Raw genomic sequence first — 21468 nt, forward strand, 5'->3', positions numbered from 1 at the left:
ACAACGATTCACTCATAAATGCATTACTAAAAAAAGTGTGAGGTAAATTGTACTGTTGGTCTAGTATCTCATATCCGTTAAAATACACTAAGAAATAAAAAACAAAACAAAACATAAATATCTCCCTTTGCTAAATACTCCTTGGAGAAGAAATACTATTTGAAAGAAACAGAAAAGATAAAAATGTAGTGATCCTTAACATCTCAATCGCTTTTCTTCGTCTGTAAGGACGCTGCTGCAGCCTACGTTTTTTAATGCGAAATCAAGACATCTTAAGTATCTTTTAAAAACTACTGCAATCGTCAAAATGGCTTTCATAAAGGACCAACCACTTAATTTTCAAAAAGGGGAGGGGGGGGGGTATATTTTTTTTTCAGAGTCAGAATTTTTTTTTCGCACGAACGTTTTTATTCAGTTTTTTTCGATACCAGCAATTAAATATCTTTTTTCAATATTCTAAACTGTAATGTATGGGGAAACTCTGGGTTAAGAATATTTTTTATCATCTCTATGACCAGAATATTTTTTTTTATCAACTTAGGGATCAGCATATTTTTCAAGAAAAAATTCATTTTCCCCCTTTTTGAAGTCAAATGGTCGTTCCCTAACTACTAGAGAAGTTGTCCGAAAAATTTGCATTCGGTTCTACGTAATGAACATTTAAATGACATAAAGTGTACAAGTTTGAACAAATCTTATGTACAGGTAATTAAACAAGGTTTTTAGATGTGAACAAATTTAATATGAAACCAGTGTACATTACATTAAACTAAATGTAAACATGTTTACTGTACATGGCGTTTGGTGTGAACACGGCCTTATATACACAAGTCCAAATTGAAAACAATGTTCGAACCTATAATTGTGTAGATAAAAAACGTATTTTTTGGTTTCCATTTGTTATTTGATTTAAATTTATAATTAAGATCCATTATCTACATTTAGTGATCCGTTTATTTGGAAATCGACAATAGCACTCAGAAGGGTATAAGAACATTCGTTGTTTGACCTGCTAGTCAAATGCGTTTTGTTGAAAAATACTTTTTCACTTTTTTGGTAATTGGGAAATTGTTGTTTGTGCTGTATTTAGACTCTTCTACCAAGAAATATTTTTGTTCAGCGCAATCATAGGTTTTGAACGTTGTTTTCTATTTAGATTTGTTTATATATCTACTTTAATTATGACAAGAAGAACAAAAAATGATACAATGCCTGGGTAAGAAAAATTTAAGATAGAATAAACTCATCTTCTAACATAACCTGCAAGATATCAAGAATGTTAGTACTATCTACTTCGAGTTATGATTAAGGAATAAGATACAAGATTCCGATACTCTCCACTCTCAAACAAAGTTGTCTTTTGGACTCTATTGATGGATTTGACTTATCTAAAGTCTGGTTTGATCAAATAGACCTTCACTTGTTTCGGAATTATACAGCATGGGGTTTTCAAAATTTGGTTTTGAATATTCCCGATGAGGGTTAAAACAGACAAGAGACCTACAAAAGCCTGATATCGCTAGACCTGTAATTTCAGTTTCAGGCATTTGACTTATTTGTAGATCTTGCTTTTTGCTGAACAATTTTGTCATATACACTTTCTGTCTTTCTATAATAATACAAAAGATAATACGTCACCCAAAACTGTAAATTTCCTAAATATTGATTATTTCTGGACATCAACTTAACAACAAGTTGCCCTATTGGTCTTAAGATTACTTGACAGGTAAATATAAACCGGATTTACACTTTCACCTATATCAGTTTTACTCTAACGGCTTTTGCATTTAAGTTGGAAGCCCTATGTTTATTTTACGAAAATACCGCCATGTGTTTAAATGGAGCAACTCTCCGAATACAATCTATTAACAAGATACCAAAAAGAACATTCATTTAAAGTTTCATAGTATTTGGCTAAATAGTTTAAGCGTAGAAGATTTTTTTTAAAAAGTAATTAGACTTTCACAAAAAATAAAAAAAAGTTTTCAGGGCAATAATTCCTTTTTAAAGGAGTAAATTGACTATTTAGATCATGTTGACTTATTTGTAGATCTTACTTAGCGGAATATTTGTTGCCATTTATACTGTCTCTCCTCCCATTATAATGTCAAAGAAAATAACCCAAAACAGTAAAATTTAATAAAAACAAACTATTTTCAACTTTAACACAACAATAGGTTGTCGAACTTTACAGTTTCAAAAATTCAAAACAGGTAGATCATGACCCATCTATCACTTGAAATCCCTTTCACTTTTGCTCTTACTGCTGTAGTTCTTGGGATATAAGCAAAAGACTGCTTTTGACCCCTTATGTCAAACCCCTGTGTTCTATTTTAAGCCATTATGGCCATATTTTTTATGGATCAAAACGTCGGATACAATTTATCAACTAAATAACCTAAGGAACATTCATTGAACGCTTGGAGTATTTGATCCAGTTGTTTCAGATAAAAATATTTTTTAGAAAGCAATATACTTGCATGAGAAAATGTAAAAAAATAAACATTTCAAGGGCGATAACTTCTTATGAAATTCAGTCGACTATTTTAATCATTTGCATAATTTGTAGATCCTAATTAGCTGAACATTTTGGCCATCAAATTTTCTATCTATCTGGTATAACATTGAAGATATTAATAAAACAGTAAAATTTCATAAAAAGAATCGGTCTTGAAATTTCATAGCAGATAGATCTCGACTTTTTCATCACTATGACTCTATGTCACTCTTGCACTAACTGCTATAGGTTAGAAATAGAAGCCAAAAACTGTATTTGACCCTTATGTTATATTTTTAGCCATGTTAGCAATGTGTGTAAATGGATCAAAACTTCTGATACACTTTACTTTAAGTTTATAAGTATGAGGCCCAGTTGTTTCAGAGTAGATAATTTCTAAATGTTAGCAAACATGATAAACAAATTGTGTAAAGTTGTCTTTAAAGGGCAATAACTCGTTAAGGAATCAATTGACAATATTGGTTATATCACTTTTTTGTGGATCTTACTTTGATGAACATATTTGCTGTTTGCAGTTTTTTTTTATCTTCAATAATATTAAAAGATAATTACCAAAAACTGAAACATTTTCTTAAAATTACCAATTTAGTGGCAGCAACCAAACAATGGGTTGTTTGGTCTTACAATTTCAGGACTAAATAATCTTAACCTTTCAAATATGTTTATCCTTGTAAGATGTTTGGTGATGAATTTACAAACTAGATACATGTACATTACGATATATTCATTTAAAGTTTGAAGGTATTTTGCTCAGTAGTTTTAGAGCAGAAGATTTTTGAAATAGTTTACGACGACGACGAAGACAGACGACTATGGAAACAGACGACAAAACACGACGGACGACTACGGACGCCTAATGATGACGTTAGCTCACTTGGGCCCTCTGTGCCCAATGAGCTAAAGAGTACATATAATTTAGAACGTGTTACTTTTATTTCTACGGCAGTCATAAATGCAAATAATAACATACCTGTTCAAAGCATGCAATAGTTGTTGAATGACACGAATAACAATTTTCATCATGTATGATAATGCTGACAGATTCTCCAAAATTTGTGCCATCATATGAAAGACTAATTTCATATCCTTCTGCCACAATTGTTTCTGTTGTTGCTCTCTTTCCCTTTGAGGACATTAAATCTACAGATACCATGAACATATTACTGAAATTTGCCTGCAAGACATCGCTTTTCGATATATATTTAATGGAATTCGTTACTTTCTGCAAAAGATAAAAGATCATAATAAGTAGTGTATGAAATAAAAACTACAATATAAGAAGAAGAACGTTCAAAAGTTTTTTTTCTTCACTTATCTATTAATAATATCAATGAGTTCAATAGTTTGATTTTGGAAAAAAAAATATGACAAAATCTACCGACAGTCTATGAGAATAAGCCGATATTTTATTTTCAAGATGCATTTGGCCTGTTTTCCGGCATCTATACATGACATGGTCTACATTATTTGATATGTTGGTGTTCTATGTCGTATTATTATCCTTCAAATACAGTCTTTTGTGGTCAAATTGGACAAAACAATGAATGAAAACAGTACTTAAAAATCATAAAATAATAAAACAAAATATAGGACTTTTTAGAACATATTGAATTTAAGAAAGGCTTAAATTGTCCCTGAATAGGCAAAAACGAGTTTTGATATTTGCTTCTATTTACCCGACAGTTTTGTACTTGAAACTGCTTTAATTGTGTATTAAAATGTCTCATGGCAGTTTCCCTTGGATGGCTATTATGAAAACTGCATAGTTATACGAGATCATAACTTGGGAATCGACTAAAACAACACCAACAGAAATAAAGACCCATAAATCAGAAAAATCCAAACCACCAAAATAATTCTTATTCTTTGTGTACAAGTTCTCAGATGATACAAATTCATTAAAGAATCTAGATACTAAAGGATATTGGTTTCATTCATTGTTTAAGGTGGTACGGTTACCTTAAATAGTTTTAATTTTTCGTTTGGTTAATTGATAGTAGTCGCATTGATATTCTTATAATATTTTATTGTTTTGCATATCAGATTATCAATGTGTACGTCCATATCCGATATGTAACGAAAGTGCAAAAATGGGTACCTATCAAATGACATTATTTAAAATCTGCGAAATATATAAAAAAGCATTTACCTATTTCTGCTAAGCAACAGAGAACATATATCTTAGAAAAGTTGATAGATTCTATATCATTTGAAATATATTGACGATATATTTAAAGATCGAAAAACAAAGGGGACATTCTTTACTCATTTGTCGACGAGAATCTTACAACGAAATGACAAAAGTACGAAAAACGACGAAATACAAACAAGTCCGCACAACACTACAGTGAAGACTAAAGGCTTAGCAACTAATAAACTGTGTTCAAAACTATGAAGGCGAAACATATTATTGTGTTGCAGTTTTTCTAATGACTCGCCTTCGACCAAGGGAAAACTAATGTTTCGTATTTGTTTTCCTGGTTCTCGTATAACGTTATCCGGGTCAACATTTTTGAACTTAAAAATGCAACATGTTTTAAGTAAGGAATGATAATGAAGATCTTACTACATACGGGGATTGACAGTCTATCGTATTACCTCATTTTAAGTAATGAAAATAACAAATATATATGTCCTAAATTTAAAATATTCACGAAAGCTCGAAGCTTAGAAAACAGTAATAGCTTGAACAATGAAGTCGATTTTTTATAATTCTCATACGTTACCTGAAAATACTTTATGTTGTACCAAATTGTCTTGGAAAGAAAACTTCCGAAGATATTTGGGTTCCTGCAGTCATTTGTTCCAGGTATACAAAGTCCATTCGAAGTAAGGCTGATATTTGATGGCGGGATTGTAATTGATTCAGAGCAGTCGTCCCCAATATATTTACCATTACATTCACAAACACCTATATAAATAATTTTAGTTGTATACTTCTCTCGCCTTTCAGGGTGTTGGCTACTCTGCTTTAAATTAACAAAGATTTTCTTGATTGACTGATTGTTTTGTGTCTACGCCACTTTCATCATGATTGTGCTGTTTCGTTGTGGTCACTTTTTATTGTTGGGGGGAATCGAAGTGCCCCAAGAGAACCGCCGACCTTTGGTAACAAAAACTTACAATCCTAGTCAATTACGATTGTACCTATCAAGTGAGAATTATCTGACGAAAAATCAATGACAAGAGCAGCGAACATCCGTAAAGTTTGTTATTTTGAAACAGAGTAGCAAACACCCTTTTTGCCATGCCAATTAACCCCTACTTTTTTTTTCAGAACTTGATTATATATATTTTAAAATCTCGATTTTAAAAATGGTATTATATCTTTGTTATTTTATCGTCGCTTTTGAAAAAAAGGGTCAATAATAAACACCTAACAAATATATATTTATTTCGTCTTCAAGCCATTGTTCCACAACTAAATTGTCTATTCTTCTTACCAGTACACTTGGTACAATCAAAAACCTGATAATAAATTGTTCAAATAAGGCCTTCGAAAATAGTGGAATAAATTACTTTTGGAGTGTCAAGAACTTGATAAATTGCATGCTTATATTGGTGATTTTGAATCTGTTCAAAGTTTTGATTTTTCTACCTTGTATACCACATTGCCTCACATTCTCATTAAGAAGAAATTCACACACCTAATAAAATGGGCATTTAAAAAAAGTCAGAATGTGAATATATATGTTCAAACTCATTTAGGTCATTTTTTAATAGCAATAAACAAATAAACTATGTCAATTTGACATGCTTTGATACTATATATAGCCTTGAATTTATTCTAGAAAACATTTTTGTTCGCTTTGGAGATTCCGTCAGGTTATCGGAATCCCAATGGGGACTAACTGTGCACCACTTATTGCGGACCTGTTTTTGTATAGCAATGAGTTACAGTTTATGAAAAAAATCAGCAAAGACCCATCGAAACAACATCTGATAAACAAATTTAATAATACTTTTAGATATTTGGATGATATTTTGGCTCTCAATAATGACGACTTCAGTATTTGTACTAAAGAAGTTTATCCTGTTGAACTTACTTTAAATAAAGCCAATACTAACAATGACCACTGCCCTATCCTCGGTCTTGATATCTATATCACAAAGCTTAATACTTAAATTTATGATAAAAGAGATAGTTTTTCATTTCCTATCGTTAATTATCCAATTCCAGTTCCCTTGTCACCATCTTACGGCGTTTATATATCTCAACGTGTACGATTCGCTCGTGTATGTAACAATGTTTTAGATTTTAACGAGAGTTTATGTATTATTGAAAAATTATTACACCAGGGTTTTGGATATCACAAACTAGTCAAAACATTTACTAAATTTTATCATCGGTATAAGGACATCATTCGTAAATATAGCTCAACATGCAGACTTCTTATACGTTTAGGTATTTCAAAATCAATTTTTATGGAAATCTTCTTTATAAAGCACAAAAATGTCAGTATTCACCTCAGAAACTAACAAAACCTTTAAATAGACTTATTAAGAAGGGATATAGTTACGATACTGCTGTCAGGTCATTAAAGATTACATATTTTGGCGTTAATATTGATTCACTTATAGGGTCTTTGCATCTGAACTAAACACATTTATTCAAAAACCAGTTGTTGGCATGAGACAGGTTATGTTCTTCTCATATATGTTATGATGGTATGATACTTAACCCCTAACGGGAAGGATTGGGCTTGATATTCATATGATGAAATCATAATCTTTCAATCAGTTTGATTGAGTCTGAAGCTGGCATGTCAGTTAACTGCTAGTAGTCTGTTGTTATTTATGTATTATTGTCATTTTGTTTATTTTCTTTGGTTACATCTTCTGACATCAGACTCGGACTTCTCTTGAACTGAATTTTAAATGTGCGTATTGTTATGCGTTTACCTTTCTACATTGGCTAGAGGTATAGGGGAGGGTTAAGATCTCATAAACATGTTTAACCCTGTCGTATTTTTTTGCGCCTGTCCCAAGACAGGCGCCTCTGGCCTTTGTTAGTCTTGTATTATTTTAATTTTAGTTTCTTGTGTACAATTTGGAAATTAGTATGGCGTTCATTTATCACTGAACTAGTATATATTTGTTTAGGGGCCAGCTGAAAAACGCTGCGGGTGCGGGAATTTCTCGCTACATTGAAGACCTGTTGGTGACCTTCTGCTGTTGTTTTGTCTATGGTCGGGTTGTTGTCTCTTTGACACCTTCCCGATTTCCATTCTCAATTTTACTGTACACGGCGTTTTGTGTGAACACGGCCCAAGTTTAATAGACACCTGTTGTGGTAGGACTAATCGGATGAAAATATAACTCACATGGTCTTCTTTTTTCGGAAATTTTGGATTGATATTTTTCTTGCTGCTGTATATAACTATACGCCCCTATTATCTACGGTGTGCTTGTACTGCTTTCGTATATCTAAAACACATTCTCACTAAACGTAAAGTTTTCAAATGAGAAATTTGTGTTTATTGTCTAAAAAAGCTTAACGTACGTACTTAACTGATCTACGAGCAAATTAAAGATCGTGTATTGGAACACCAAATATTTACACATAATTGTGGGCCTCACTGTTCCTATTCCGTTTACGTCTTGCACACCAATTTTTCATTTGAACAGGTAGAAGAATAACACAATTTTACCCATAGCACAGTTTCCATTTTCACTACAGTTGTTAGGACACAAGAAGCTTGTAACATATTCCACTAAAGTCTGTGATCCTTCTGTTGTATTTAAAAGATACAATGACTCATTTCGCCTTATTTCTGTCATAACGAAAGTCAGCATAGTACCAATAGTATCAGGAAGAAAAGTTGTATCACCGACAAGCTTTTGAAAAATAAAATTTGATGTCAATTTAAACTTAGAAAAATCAAATACTTTAGTTATAATGAAAAGAAGATGTGGTATGCTTGCCAATAAGACAATTCTTTACAAGTGACTTGATGATACAGACATTATATATTTGTTTAGGGGCCAGCTGAAGGATGCCTCCGGGTTCGGGAATTTCTCGCCACGTTGAACCCTGTTGGAGACCTTCTGCTGTTTTTTTTCTATGGTCGGGTTGTTGTCTCTTTGACACATTCCCCATTTCCATTCTCAATTCTATAAAGAACTAAAGCGAACTCTGAAACAGCGTAACGTCCTCTTTACTACGCTACGTTGATAGTTTAGCGAAGCAACGTCACCACTGTTTCGGAGTTTGCAACTAAAGGTCACAGTACGGCTTTCCAAAAGCTCATACCGTATAGTCAGTTATAAAAAAAATCAAGGTGACAGATGTTAAACAATACAAATTCGAAAACTAACGGCCTTATAGACGTACAAAAAATTAAATAAAACCAAATATGTAACACAGCAACAACGATAACCACTGAATTACAAGAAATCTGATTTAGACAGGCACATACATATGTATACAGAATATGGTTGGGTTCACCCTTTAATCGGGATCCAAACCATCAAACTAACCTAGGACAGTCCGATAAATATAAATTGAAATACATCTTACAAAAACACAGAGTGGACGTGGACGGGTACTTGTACATCCCAACAAAACAAAGACAGTACGTACGGATCTGAGAGTTTTCACAGTAACTGACAGCTAGTTCATCAAGGCCAATAACAACTAATAAAACAATCATCGTCTGATATCTGATGATCAATCATTACACATCCAACATCCAATAGATTTAGTGTGAAGACGTTATAAACAGTCAGAAAAAAAACACATTCATTTGTGCAATGCAAAGATACAGGTATCGACAGATTATAGATCTATGAAGATGGATATGTATATAGCAATAATATTTAGTTTCCTTTTAGAATATTAAAACCAATACGGGCATTATTCAAAGATTTAATTACAGTGTTGAATTGGTAACTTTTTATAATTAGGGTATTTAAAGGATCGATAAGTTTACTAGGATCGTTTCTAAATTTATGGGCACAGTAAACAAAGTCTCTGTAAAAATGAGAAATCAAGTTAATCATGTAATATGATTTATGAAAAGCATTACATATAAAAAAAAAAGAAGATGTGGTATGATTGCCAATGAGACAACTGTCAGCAAAAAACCATAGTTCACGGTACGGTCTTCAACAATGAGCAAAGCCCATACCGCATAGTCAGCTATAAAAGGCGCCGAAATGACAATGAAAAACAATTCAAACGAGAAAACTAACGGCTTATTTATATAAAAAAATGAACGAAAACAAATATGGAAAAAGTGCAAATATGTAACACATTAACAAACGACAACCCCCGAATTATGTTTTCTAGAGTGAAATTGTTTTGTTTAACTAAATACTAGAAAAAAACAGTTAAAATCTTTTTTGTTTGTGTCTGATTCGTCCAGTTAAAATTCATATCTATGTTCTTACAATATTGTCATTTAAATTTGATTTTAAATCTTATTCATTTTTTATAGAATAAACTTTACACTACACGTCGGTTGTGTAGTGTTTATAGATATCTTGTTCTTGGATGTTTTGATTAATGAAAATTAAAAAGTTTCATTGGTTTTCTGTCTAATATTTATATTTCTAATCTTTTTACATAAATTTTATGATAACCTTAATATCCAATACGCATGATTCAACAAATTCATCTACAGAGACATCTACCAAGTTGGCCACCTCTTGTGGCAGCGCATTTTGTATTTCGTCCATGCAGGTCTGCCATGCAGTGTTTTCCGTCCAGCCATTTCTAAATGTCTCAGGAATCTATAAATTAAATGAAGAAGTAATTGATCAGCACAAATCCTCTTACTGTTTTTATATACTAATCTTGTATTTCTCACTTTTGTAATGAGCATTCAACAAACATATGACTATTTTCAAATAATACTAAATCGAAAATCTATAATAATTGAAAGTTTTTTTCTATTGAGAAATTATTTTCCATTTTTTAAGCTATCTGTAGTAAGTCGTCAGGCCTAATAACATACCGTCACTTCAGTACTAAAAACACTCTCGTCGTATGTAAAACACGGAATATCAATTACGTCATCATCACCACTAAAGGTGCGTTGTACAATTTTGTCGACATAGTTAACAGATCGCTTTTTTCCTTGAGATGTTGAACATGCAGTAGAAAATGAAGTCATCGTCTCCTCTTCTGTCATGAGTGTTTCTGAACAAAAGTCTGTAATATCAGTTAAATTACACTGTACATTATCGACGCAAAACAATTGTTCAGCAATCATTGTCGGAGATATCCTGCAAGCAAAAGTGAAAAGAAGTTAGTAAGGAATTGATGTCTTTGAACTCTTGAGGAAAAAAGAATGACCTTTGAATATAAAACCAAAAAGAGTGGTTTCATTGCCAATTAGATTACTCCCAACCATAAACTAAATGAGTCAGAAGCAATCAACTATAGGTCATTACATGGCCTTCAACAATGAACGAATCCCTACAGCAGCATGTGGCTTAGTTGAAATATCTGTTGGCGCCAAATTCTACTCTAATCTTGGGCAGTGGTATTACAGCACAAGATAAGTACAAATTTAGCGGTTCAAAGGGATGAATTCATCAGAACGATAAAAAGCTCAAAACAACTATCAAATACAGACACAAAGTTCGACAAAACAAAACGAAATATCTCTGATGTTTATAGTTCGAACAAGAAACAACCGGACTGGAAATAAACTGAATTACACATTATAAAAAATCATTTCAGTGAATTACATTCGTCAAGAAACACAATTATCGTTCTGAAGGGAATTTGAAATTCCAATTGGTTTAGTGCCGATATTGACCCAATATCTTTTTATATGGATCTATAATAATTCATATTAATTTGAACCAATATATATATGGTTGCTAAAAACTTGATAACTTATTGTATCAATAAATGGTCATAAATCGAAATTTTTAAATGATCGTGACCGCCCAAATTTAACCTTGTTACAAAATAATAGCTATGCTCGCTGTAAACATTTTTAAACGTTATTTTGCATTTATTTGTTACCATTTATGACTTTATTTAGTAAAAAGAATATGGGTAAAAGGTCAAGGCCATCGATAACTTTGAACATTGACCAAACTATACAATGAATGCCGAATACTTTTCGTCTTATTTTCAACTTCAACTGTCACGGTTTGTGAGATATTGTGATATAAGTTCATTAAAAAAGTATACTTTTTAGATTTGGTCACTATAATTCTGATATGTTTCGCAATGGTTATCAACAAACAAGGTTTCCAGACAATCTGAGACTAAACATGCCGTAACTTGGTTCTTTGTTACAAATAGTTGCTATTAGAAATTAAACATTTACTGGGTTTTGTAATAAAACGAAATACATAATAATAATTCAATGTTCAAACAAATCGGGAGTTAAACTTCTGAATGATAGAATAATAAAAAAAATACTAGATACGTTGAACAAATCAATAGTCTGTTCATATATTTAAGTTTTAATCGACACGTGGGAACAGCCAAATTGAATGGTGACAACAATCTGTAATTATAATATCTACGCATTTTTCGTATATAGTGGGCTGAAAACGAAATTGTTATAACATTCATTCGACATACACAGGCAAATTTCACTCACATCAATTTCACGTGAATTTAAATTCATGTGAATCTCACGTGAAATTCACAATTTTTTCACCTCAAACGAGCTTATACGTGAAACTCACGTGAAATCAATTTTTGTGAGTTTCACGTGATTCTCATGTGAAACTCTTGTGAATTTCACATGAAAATCACGTAAAATTTTTTCATTTGAAATTCACATGAATTTTTAAAATAGAGTAATTCAAAAAACATCTAAATTTTCAAATTTAATTAAAATCATGAAAAATATCATTTTTTTGTTGTTGTAAATTTCATATGAAATTCATGTGAAAAATTTCACATCAGATTCATGTGAATCTCAATTCACGTGAAATTCACATTATAATTTTCACGTGAGTTTCATGTATAAGCCTGAATGAGGTGAATCTCACGTGAATTTTTTTCATGTGTGAGATTGATGTGAAATTCGTGTGAGCAAATTTTTCCTGTGTATCATGTAATTCAGTAACTGTTATTTGACTAATATGCCTTCTGTAGTCGTTAAATCAAAAATAGTTCGCAAATTTTACGGGAATCGTCAAATTCTTTACGTTTACAGCCTTGATGTTCATGAATCGATTCCAGTTCTTGTCCATTCGTTTTTTATGTGTTTTGTTATTTGATTTTGCCATGTGATTATGGACTTTCCGATTAGATTTTCAGTATTTTTGTGATTTTACTTTTTTCAATGGTTGAAACTTTATAAATTTAATACTGTTATTGTGTTTTGCTAAACGTTGGTAAATTAAGGGCATGCGATCCAGTTTTGATCCAGTATTTACATTTTGATAAAAAATTCTATATAGACAATTTTTTACATGATTAAATCCAATATGTAATAAAAAATATACCTCCATGTGCTACTTTTTTTTTTAGTAAAATGAGGTCGAAATTTTGTATACTTGCTCAAAATTCGGATATGTGGCCGTATTTTCCCTTTCGAAAGAAATACATAACTTTTTTGTTTTAAAAGATAAACACAATTGTTTTTTTGTTAAATAATTTGTAATTTCTGTATTTCATTAATTATCCTAAATATTTTTACATTTTTAATTCGGAAATAACTCAATTTATCGAATTATAATGAATTTTTTACTGTATATTTATCAAATTAAAACAAATTGCACTAATTACGTTTTCATGAAAATTGTCACACATAATCTTCTCGCGTAATCAAACCAAATGGCATTTTCAAAAAGAGGGGTCCATGAACTCGTTTTCAAGATAAATCAGTTTGAATGATAAAAATCAGTCGAAAACTGAATCTTTTCCCGATAAGTCATAGTTTGACGTCGCGAAAATAACAATTTATGTTAGCAACGTCATTACCTCACCTGTAACTGTATCGTATGCCCCATATGGAAAAATTTGGGATAATTTGCTAATTTGCATAGCAGCCATGTTGCCTTATCATGACGGCAGCCATTAAAATAGGATTATATAAGCCCTTTTAATAAAAATGCCGATATGGAAATACCTATGATGAGTGAACAATGTGTTCGAATATAGGTGAATTGTACATGTTTTTAGGCTTCTGTCCCATTCGTCTCAACTCGGCCGATTCCGTACCATCATCTAACGATAGAAGGAGAGCAGATTCTACCGAGGATTGCCGAATGGCTTCTGTCCGTGTACAAATAGAAATTGTCTGCTCTGAAATCTTTCGGCCTTTTTAGTTTAAAAATCGGAAGCGTAACTTTTGTGTAATAAGATCAAATAAACTGACGGAAAATCGTAAAATAGCAAGATTCAAAACAGAAATACATATGCAAGAAGATATTATTCATGATTTGTTCGCATATACTGTAGGGAAACACGTTGTAGATTCAATTTTAAAGTTAAATAACTTTTAACTTACCTGCTTTCTTAAGTTTTCGGCCAAATTCTTTTAAAAACATAATGATTTCAACCTTCCTATTTCGTAAAAAGTCAAATTTTAAGCATTTTGCCTTAGAATTACACAGCATTTTTGTAATTTTCCGCCAAAGGAAGTTTTAAAGATACGTTAGTTTTAGATACCTGACGGAAAAGGACGTAAACCTACAATTTGTACTTGTGACGGTGATCATGAAATAGATGTATTACCGATTTCAATAGACCGTTTCATTCGTCTACTAAAGCAGTTTGTGTCAGAAGCAAACCGCTGCTTATAAATTCCGCATAATGTGAACATGCACATGCGTTAGGTACCAGTTGAGGAATGTTTTTTTTCACAATGAGATTTGACATACGGTTTTAATGCAGAGAAAATGGAGAACGACAATGGAAACGCTAAAATCCTTATGATTGTCATGGAACCAAGTGTTTGTTGAAGTCATCTACCTGTAGTTGTATATATAAAAGTCGTGTGTAGGACACTTTATGAACCTCATTAGCAGAGGGGTGTGTACTCTTGCAAAAAAAAAAACTGGCATAAAAAAAGTATGCGATAAATACCGAACTAAATGACAAATTAAAAAAAAAAACCTAACATATAATGATATTCATGTCAACACCAAAGTGCTGACTACTTTGCTGGTGATACCCTCGGGGACGAAACATCCACCAGAAGTGGCATCGACCCAGTGGTGTAAATCGTTATCAAAGGTACCAGGCTTATAATTTAATACGCCAGACGCGCGTTTTGTCTACACAAGACTCATCAGTGACGCTCAGATCAAAATAGCATGAATCCAAACAAATAAAAAGTTGAAGAGCACTAAGGATTGATTGATTGTTGGTTGCGTAACGTCCAGTGGCAAATATTGCATGCATGTTCAGGACGAGAACAAGTTAACAATAATACAATGGGTAGGTCTTGTCATAATAGAGGCCATTTGGGATGATGGTCGGGGAACTTTGGATGTCAATGGAAAGTAATGGTATATTTGATAGGGACAGAAAATTTGCCTTGCAACAGGCCACCTACGGACCACTCATGGAGTTGTTGCAAGGGTTCTTAACGTACAAGGATTGTGGAACTCTCTAATAACGAGACATCGGATTTAACGTCCCCATTCTGACCGGACATTACAGCGAAGAGCATTGAGGACCTTACATTCCAAATAGTTGTACCAAATACGGCTAAGGTAATCTATGTCTGGGATAAGAAAATCCTTAGTATTTCAAAAATTTCATTCTTTAGAAACAACTAATTTATTTATAAAAAAAACCAAAACATGTATTGATATTCATGTCAACACCGAAGGGCTGAATACTGGGCTGGTGATACCCCCAAGGACGAAATGTCTACCAGCAGTGGTATCGACCCAGTGGTTAAATAGTTTCTTGATAAATATCGATTCTTTGAAAAAACTATTCTTTGATAAATATCTTTAAATGTACTGGTATCCAACAGTTACTGTTTAAGCATAATATATTTATTGTATATATTTGTTATATTGTACAGAACTATATAATAGCAGTCATCTTGAATTTTGATATAATGTACTTTTTCGGAGAGGATTATGTTCAGTTTTTATTTCTTGTATTCCATCTTATTGTTTATTTAGACAATAAAATATATTTAAACTGAACTAAAACATTCGATGATATTATAGTATAACTTAAGATAAATTCTGTATTGTAACAAAATTTCCACTAATAAAAAAAACCCACCCAGGTCATCACTTCATACTTCGCGTAACGAATAAATGAAAAGAAAGAAATATAAGAAAATCATAGGTTCAGTGATCAAATACTCTTAAAATAAACCGAAAACAAATCACCAATGATAAAATGAAGGGGTGTCATTTTTTTCCTCTGTGCATACACAACAAAATAATACCTCCAGGAATCTGCAAATTCCTGGTCGTTGTTAATCGGTCCATTTTGACGATGAGTAAAATCATCTGACTGGTCCTTTGTTGTACTAGGAACACCACACAAACCTCTTGCTTTATTGATATCACAAATAGATGGCTTTATTGCAATCATTGATATAAACTTTGACCGTCGTGATATCGTAAAATTGATTTCTGTTCCGATAGGCAAAGTTATCTACAAAGTAAAAATAACTTCAAGTATTTATACAAGTCGGTTAGTACATTTCTCTAATTTACCTGATTTATCATTTTCCTGACCTGTTTATTATTTTTATTCAATCAACTTGTGGTTCGTTTGATCTCTTTTCGTCATGGGTCAAAATTCGATTATGACATCAAAACTATCTTGCTTTCCTATGAATTTCCTATTGTGACGTAATGAAAAAAAGGCGACCATGCTTGATGACGCAATATAGAAAGAACACACCTTTACACATCATACATAAAGAAGGATTCAAATTGTCTGTATATCGTCTTTAAATCATTATAGAAACAGTTTCCACCACCAAGTTTCGTGCAATACGTTATTTATCCACCCTCGATAGTTAAATTTAAAATAATTTAAACGCTAGGCAGGCCTCTCGTTTTAAATTTGTAAATTTAACTGATCGAGTGGATGGTACATATCGTAGAACACCTGGTACAGTTGTAGAATCTGTAGGTACATGAAATAGAAAAAAACAATAGCAAAAAGTTTAAGAAAATGATTGATGTTTTAATTTAGAAACAATAAATCTTATGAAACAAAGAGCAAAGTCCTGCTTAAACTGGTTTCCTACTCTGGTAACATGCTAACTCATCCGAGGAATTGTGTATCCACTTCCCTTACTATGCACGAACACTGTTTTTATTCTGTCATTTCACATTTACGCTGCAATTTATATTTATTTAAATGGAATTTGTTATGAACAAAATCAAAAGGGCTTAAAAAAGCAGTTGCAATGTTAACTTTGCTTGCAAACAAACTGTTTACCAGGGAAAAAAAGTATAGGTAAAAATGCCAAACTCCAAGGTGAATTTAAAACAGATAAATTCAAGCAGATATTTGTACAAACATTATGAAAGTCTTCTTTAGATAAATATGCTCTTAAAATGTACAACATTTCTTTAGAAATAATGAATTTTCAACACAGTTTCAGGTTTTAGAGAAAAAAGCGTCATTTTTGCGTATTTTCATCATGTACTCGTGTTCAGATTATATCAATTTAAATACTTAAAAACAGTCGGGAAATGCATCTTTTTCTCGATATGTCACAGTTTAATATCACGAAATAACATTTTACGCTAGCAACGTCATTACCTCGCCTGCAACTGTATTGCATGTATTTAACGGAACGAGTGAAATACAACTGTCATATTCTTGATTAAGTACAAAAAAATGGGGGGTGGGGGGGTGTTAAACCTAGCAATTTTAAATAAAACATCAAAAACACATATTTGTAGTATAGTATATTGACAAAGACGCCAATAAAAAAACTACAAGGGCTAAAAACAATGGAAACATCACTGTGAAAAAAACCTTTGGCTACCAAATCGGATCCCAGGTTCTATCTGCACCAAAAACGCCCAAAGTCAAATTCCGATAGATTGAGGCATTAAACTGAGTCACGTCAAAAGTCATATATACATGCACGTTTAAATACGGGTATTACAAATAATTTTTGCGGGGATCGGTATGCAAACACCGCGCCATTTTGTTATAGTGCTATTGTGCTTTGCTTTTTCTTAGTATTTTTTCTGTCGATTTTGATGATGTGCTTTGTCTATATATTGTTTAAATGCCATTTTGTTTTCCTTGTTGACCTTGTCTATTTTAATAGTTATTAAAATAAAAACATAAAAGTGACTGCTGCATCTCAATTGTTTAGCCTTTTACCTATTATGTCGGTATGTTAAGCTCAAACATTGTTGGCAATATAATGGAATTATATGCGACTGTCATACAAGTGAGAGAATAAGGTAGCTTAAAAACAGGTTTAATCCAACTTCTTTACATTCGAAAATACCAATACGAAGTCCGAAATATGACAGCTGTATTCATTCCATTTGATGTGTTTGATCTTTTGATTTTACCATTTGATAATGATTTTTTTTATTGGTATAAATATTGATTTTGTTATCAGTAGATTAAAAGCAAACTAAATATTACTAGTATGTTATATACATATACCAATTTTTAGATCTACAATCTTTCGATACCTGTATTCTTGGTATTGTACAAGGTCATGTTTTTCTATGGCTGTTTATGACGTCTTTACACTAAATCCATTGGATGTTGGATGTGTACGGATTGATAATTTAGTCTTTAATGTATGATTTTTTTCATTAGATGTTAGTGGCTTTAAACAGTCTGTCAGTTAACTGCGAGTTCTCTCAGATCTGTACCTAGTGCCTTTTTTGTTGATGGAATGTACAAGTCACCGTCCATTGTATTTGTGTCCATTTGATGAGTTAAGCCTTTTTCAACTGATTTTTACAGTTCGTACTTATGTTGTACTGTTATACCACGGTCCCAGGTTAGGGAGAGGGTTGGGATCCCGTTAACATGTTTTAACCCGCCAAATTAGAGTTCTGTATTTTGTTATATGACTTTAAATTACTTCATTCATTTTGTCTGTGTTTATAGTAAAAAGGTCGACAGTAGTTTTTTTCTTATACATTTTGACACGTTACAATAATTGTACACCCCGACACTTGAATTAATACTTTTACTGTTTATTTTGTAACAAACCTTGTAACTATTTCTATTATGTTCTATCACTAAATCCTTGTCATGACATCTTAGAAGCTTAGTAATAGGTTCTGGAAGTAAATGCTTCTCTGTTCTTGAAATTGTTTGGCAGGTCCGTAAGACAAACAAAGAATCGCGACTTCTGACAGCTATACCACAATGACACGATGATCCAGCCCATCCAAAACCACAGTTCGTAAATAAACCGTGCACCTGATGCATAGCAGAAAAAAATAATTGGTTTCAAACGGAAATTAAAAAAAAAATCGTATTGATAGTGTCAGAAAAAGCTTCTAAACATTACATTGTTACTGATATTTTAAAATATTCGTAAGCGCCAACTCTTATCTTATACACATTGACCAATCAAAAAGGTCTTGAGGAATCTCCTTTATCTATAGTTCGTGTAAAATTTAATGAACTATTTCGTTTGTCTACTAATTATGAAAATATTGTATATATAATTATATTGTAATATGGATACAACTTCAAGTATTATTTACTCGTGTCTCATCTTTTTTGCTTACATTCACCCAATACAATATGTTCGGGCTGAAAAATGTTAATTTCAGTATACAAATTATTATTTATTATTTTTGCTTGACTGCATCGTAAATAAAATCTGAAATAACTAAATAAAATATAGTTGTGAACTACTCGTTTGTAATATTAGTACATACCGAATAAGGACCTTTGTCATTCTTGTACATTACAAATTCCCCAACGTTCATATAATGATACAATCTCCCGTCAAAAGTAGTTATATGGGGGTCGTTGTAAGACATACATTGTCTGTCAATAAGAACATAATCCTTGTCTATAACTGTGACCTGAAATTATAGACTTTATTTACAATAATTTTATTTTTGATGACGTTGTTTTGTTTATCAGCTCATAGACATAATTTTGTCATGGGACCGTGTCGTCATCAACGTTTTTTATGGTTTAAACCGGTTTAAAACGCAATTTGAAATTAAATTATAAGAAATGATTGTAATATGTTTTCTGTCTATTCGAAATAACATAAAAAATGTGGTGCACAATTTAAAAAAAATCGATACGCAGGTTATTGTGTGCATCACATTTTTTATGTTATTTCTTCATAGACAGAAAAAATATTACAGTCATTCCTTAATTAACACATACTTTTCATTATTATAATTTTGGGAAATAATACGGAAATACTTGCACGTCTGTGCTTATTTATTTGTCAAAAATGGAAAATCGTCATTAAAATATTCAACATATATTAACCATTATATATGGAACTTGTACATCTCTCCAAATATAATTTGACTCCGATACTGCTAATGTAGATATCTTGAGAATTGTTGATCGATCATGAAAGTTATACATTGAGTCACTTAATCCGTGCACACGCAGTATTGTCTCATTTTCCCAATTTAGACTGTTTATACTTAAACCACAAAATTGAGCTTCAAAAACTATATCTGCTTTCACAATGTTGTTATTGCGTGATACTGAAGTTTGGTCAGCCATTTGTTGAAAAATGTAGAAATTCTGTTCACAGTTTGTCTTCACGGCGTCATGTGATGATATACATCCAACGGGCGCTGTTGACGTAAAGGTTATGTCGATTGATTCTCCCTCATTCACAGTATATTCATATTTTGCTGGCTAAAATGAAAACAAATAAAGAAGATGTTGTCGTGAAATAATATGCACAAATGATTATTCTTATTGTTGCACAGCTGAAAAAATAATAAGAATAACTCTCATTGAAAGTAAACTTGAGCTATTAAACTTGATTATGTATACTGCTAGTAAAATTTAATATTATGCAATGTTTATTTCAATAAATATTAATGTATTATTTGGATGGAGAGTTGTCTCATTGGCACTCACACCACGCCTTCCTATATCTATTATAAATTGTATATAATATTTTTATTAGGTCAATACAAGGATATATTGATCTGAAAGAAGTATATTGACTGACGATATACTTCTGTGGGTTGATATATCATGTATTGACCTCATAAATAGGCTGTAACTGTTATATTATTATCGATCTTGGTTGATATGGTTTGGGGCGAACCTTAGATTTAAGAATATAATATTGAATAAATAATATGTAAAATAATAATTAAACAAACAAAAAAATCAGAAAATTATAACTATTTTTGCATAAAGATTTCCCTTGTTTGTTAAGGTTTTTTCTTTATCCTTTTATAGAATGACACGCCTTTATCCTCTGGAATACAGAGTGATAACGACAGTATTAACAAAAGGTTACATGAATTGGATGCACTCTTACAAAGTACAAAATACTCCAAACAGAAAGAAGCTTTAAAATTATACATGTTATAACGGATTAGTTTCCTTAACAATTTGAATCCTCAGAGAGGTCTATCGTCCGCGCTGTCATTAGATATAAGAATGTTTTTAATTTTCAAAGATGGAAAGGTAAAAACACACATGCATAAATCAGGGTGTTCTTCACAGGGAAATACAAAAAAATGCGACAAGTCATGTGAATGTCATTTTAGAAGATCCTCGGGGTCAGTAGACAGTCTCATTGATCAATTAAGAGCAATTTTTCGGGATAATGGCATAGGTACTGACTGGAATAATGTTACAGGCTTTGGAAATCCTGCATTAACTTCTGTTTTATCAGCAATAAGACTGGAACATTCCTCCAGTGCTACCATTTCGAAGCATGCACTGCCTTTATTTAAAACAAACTTCTCAAAATTTCCAGACATATTTCATACAAACTCTGTAACCCAGAGCTTTCGAACGCACAAAAATATATCTACCAAAGAGATCTGCTCGCTAGCATCGGGGATAGAGCAGGTGATCTTGGTTTGTTATTAACAAC

The 21468-nt window shown here is 32.0% G+C and overlaps 1 protein-coding gene across 1 annotated transcript in view; it reads right to left on the reverse strand.

Annotated features, from left to right (window-relative positions):
* The window catches only part of LOC139522914 (von Willebrand factor D and EGF domain-containing protein-like), a 102680-nt gene that overhangs the window by 43943 nt on the left and 37269 nt on the right, over positions 1–21468 (reverse strand). The window contains exons 11-19 of the mRNA XM_071316549.1: positions 19881–20264; positions 19307–19456; positions 18627–18839; positions 15859–16070; positions 10477–10747; positions 10103–10252; positions 8170–8356; positions 5245–5429; positions 3489–3740 (exon numbers count right to left, since the gene is read on the reverse strand). Coding sequence (XP_071172650.1) covers positions 3489–3740; positions 5245–5429; positions 8170–8356; positions 10103–10252; positions 10477–10747; positions 15859–16070; positions 18627–18839; positions 19307–19456; positions 19881–20264 — 2004 coding nt within the window. The remainder of the gene's footprint in view (positions 1–3488; positions 3741–5244; positions 5430–8169; positions 8357–10102; positions 10253–10476; positions 10748–15858; positions 16071–18626; positions 18840–19306; positions 19457–19880; positions 20265–21468) is intronic.

Source organism: Mytilus edulis, chromosome 1, assembly GCF_963676685.1.
Source record: "Mytilus edulis chromosome 1, xbMytEdul2.2, whole genome shotgun sequence".
NCBI lineage: Eukaryota > Metazoa > Mollusca > Bivalvia > Mytilida > Mytilidae > Mytilus > Mytilus edulis.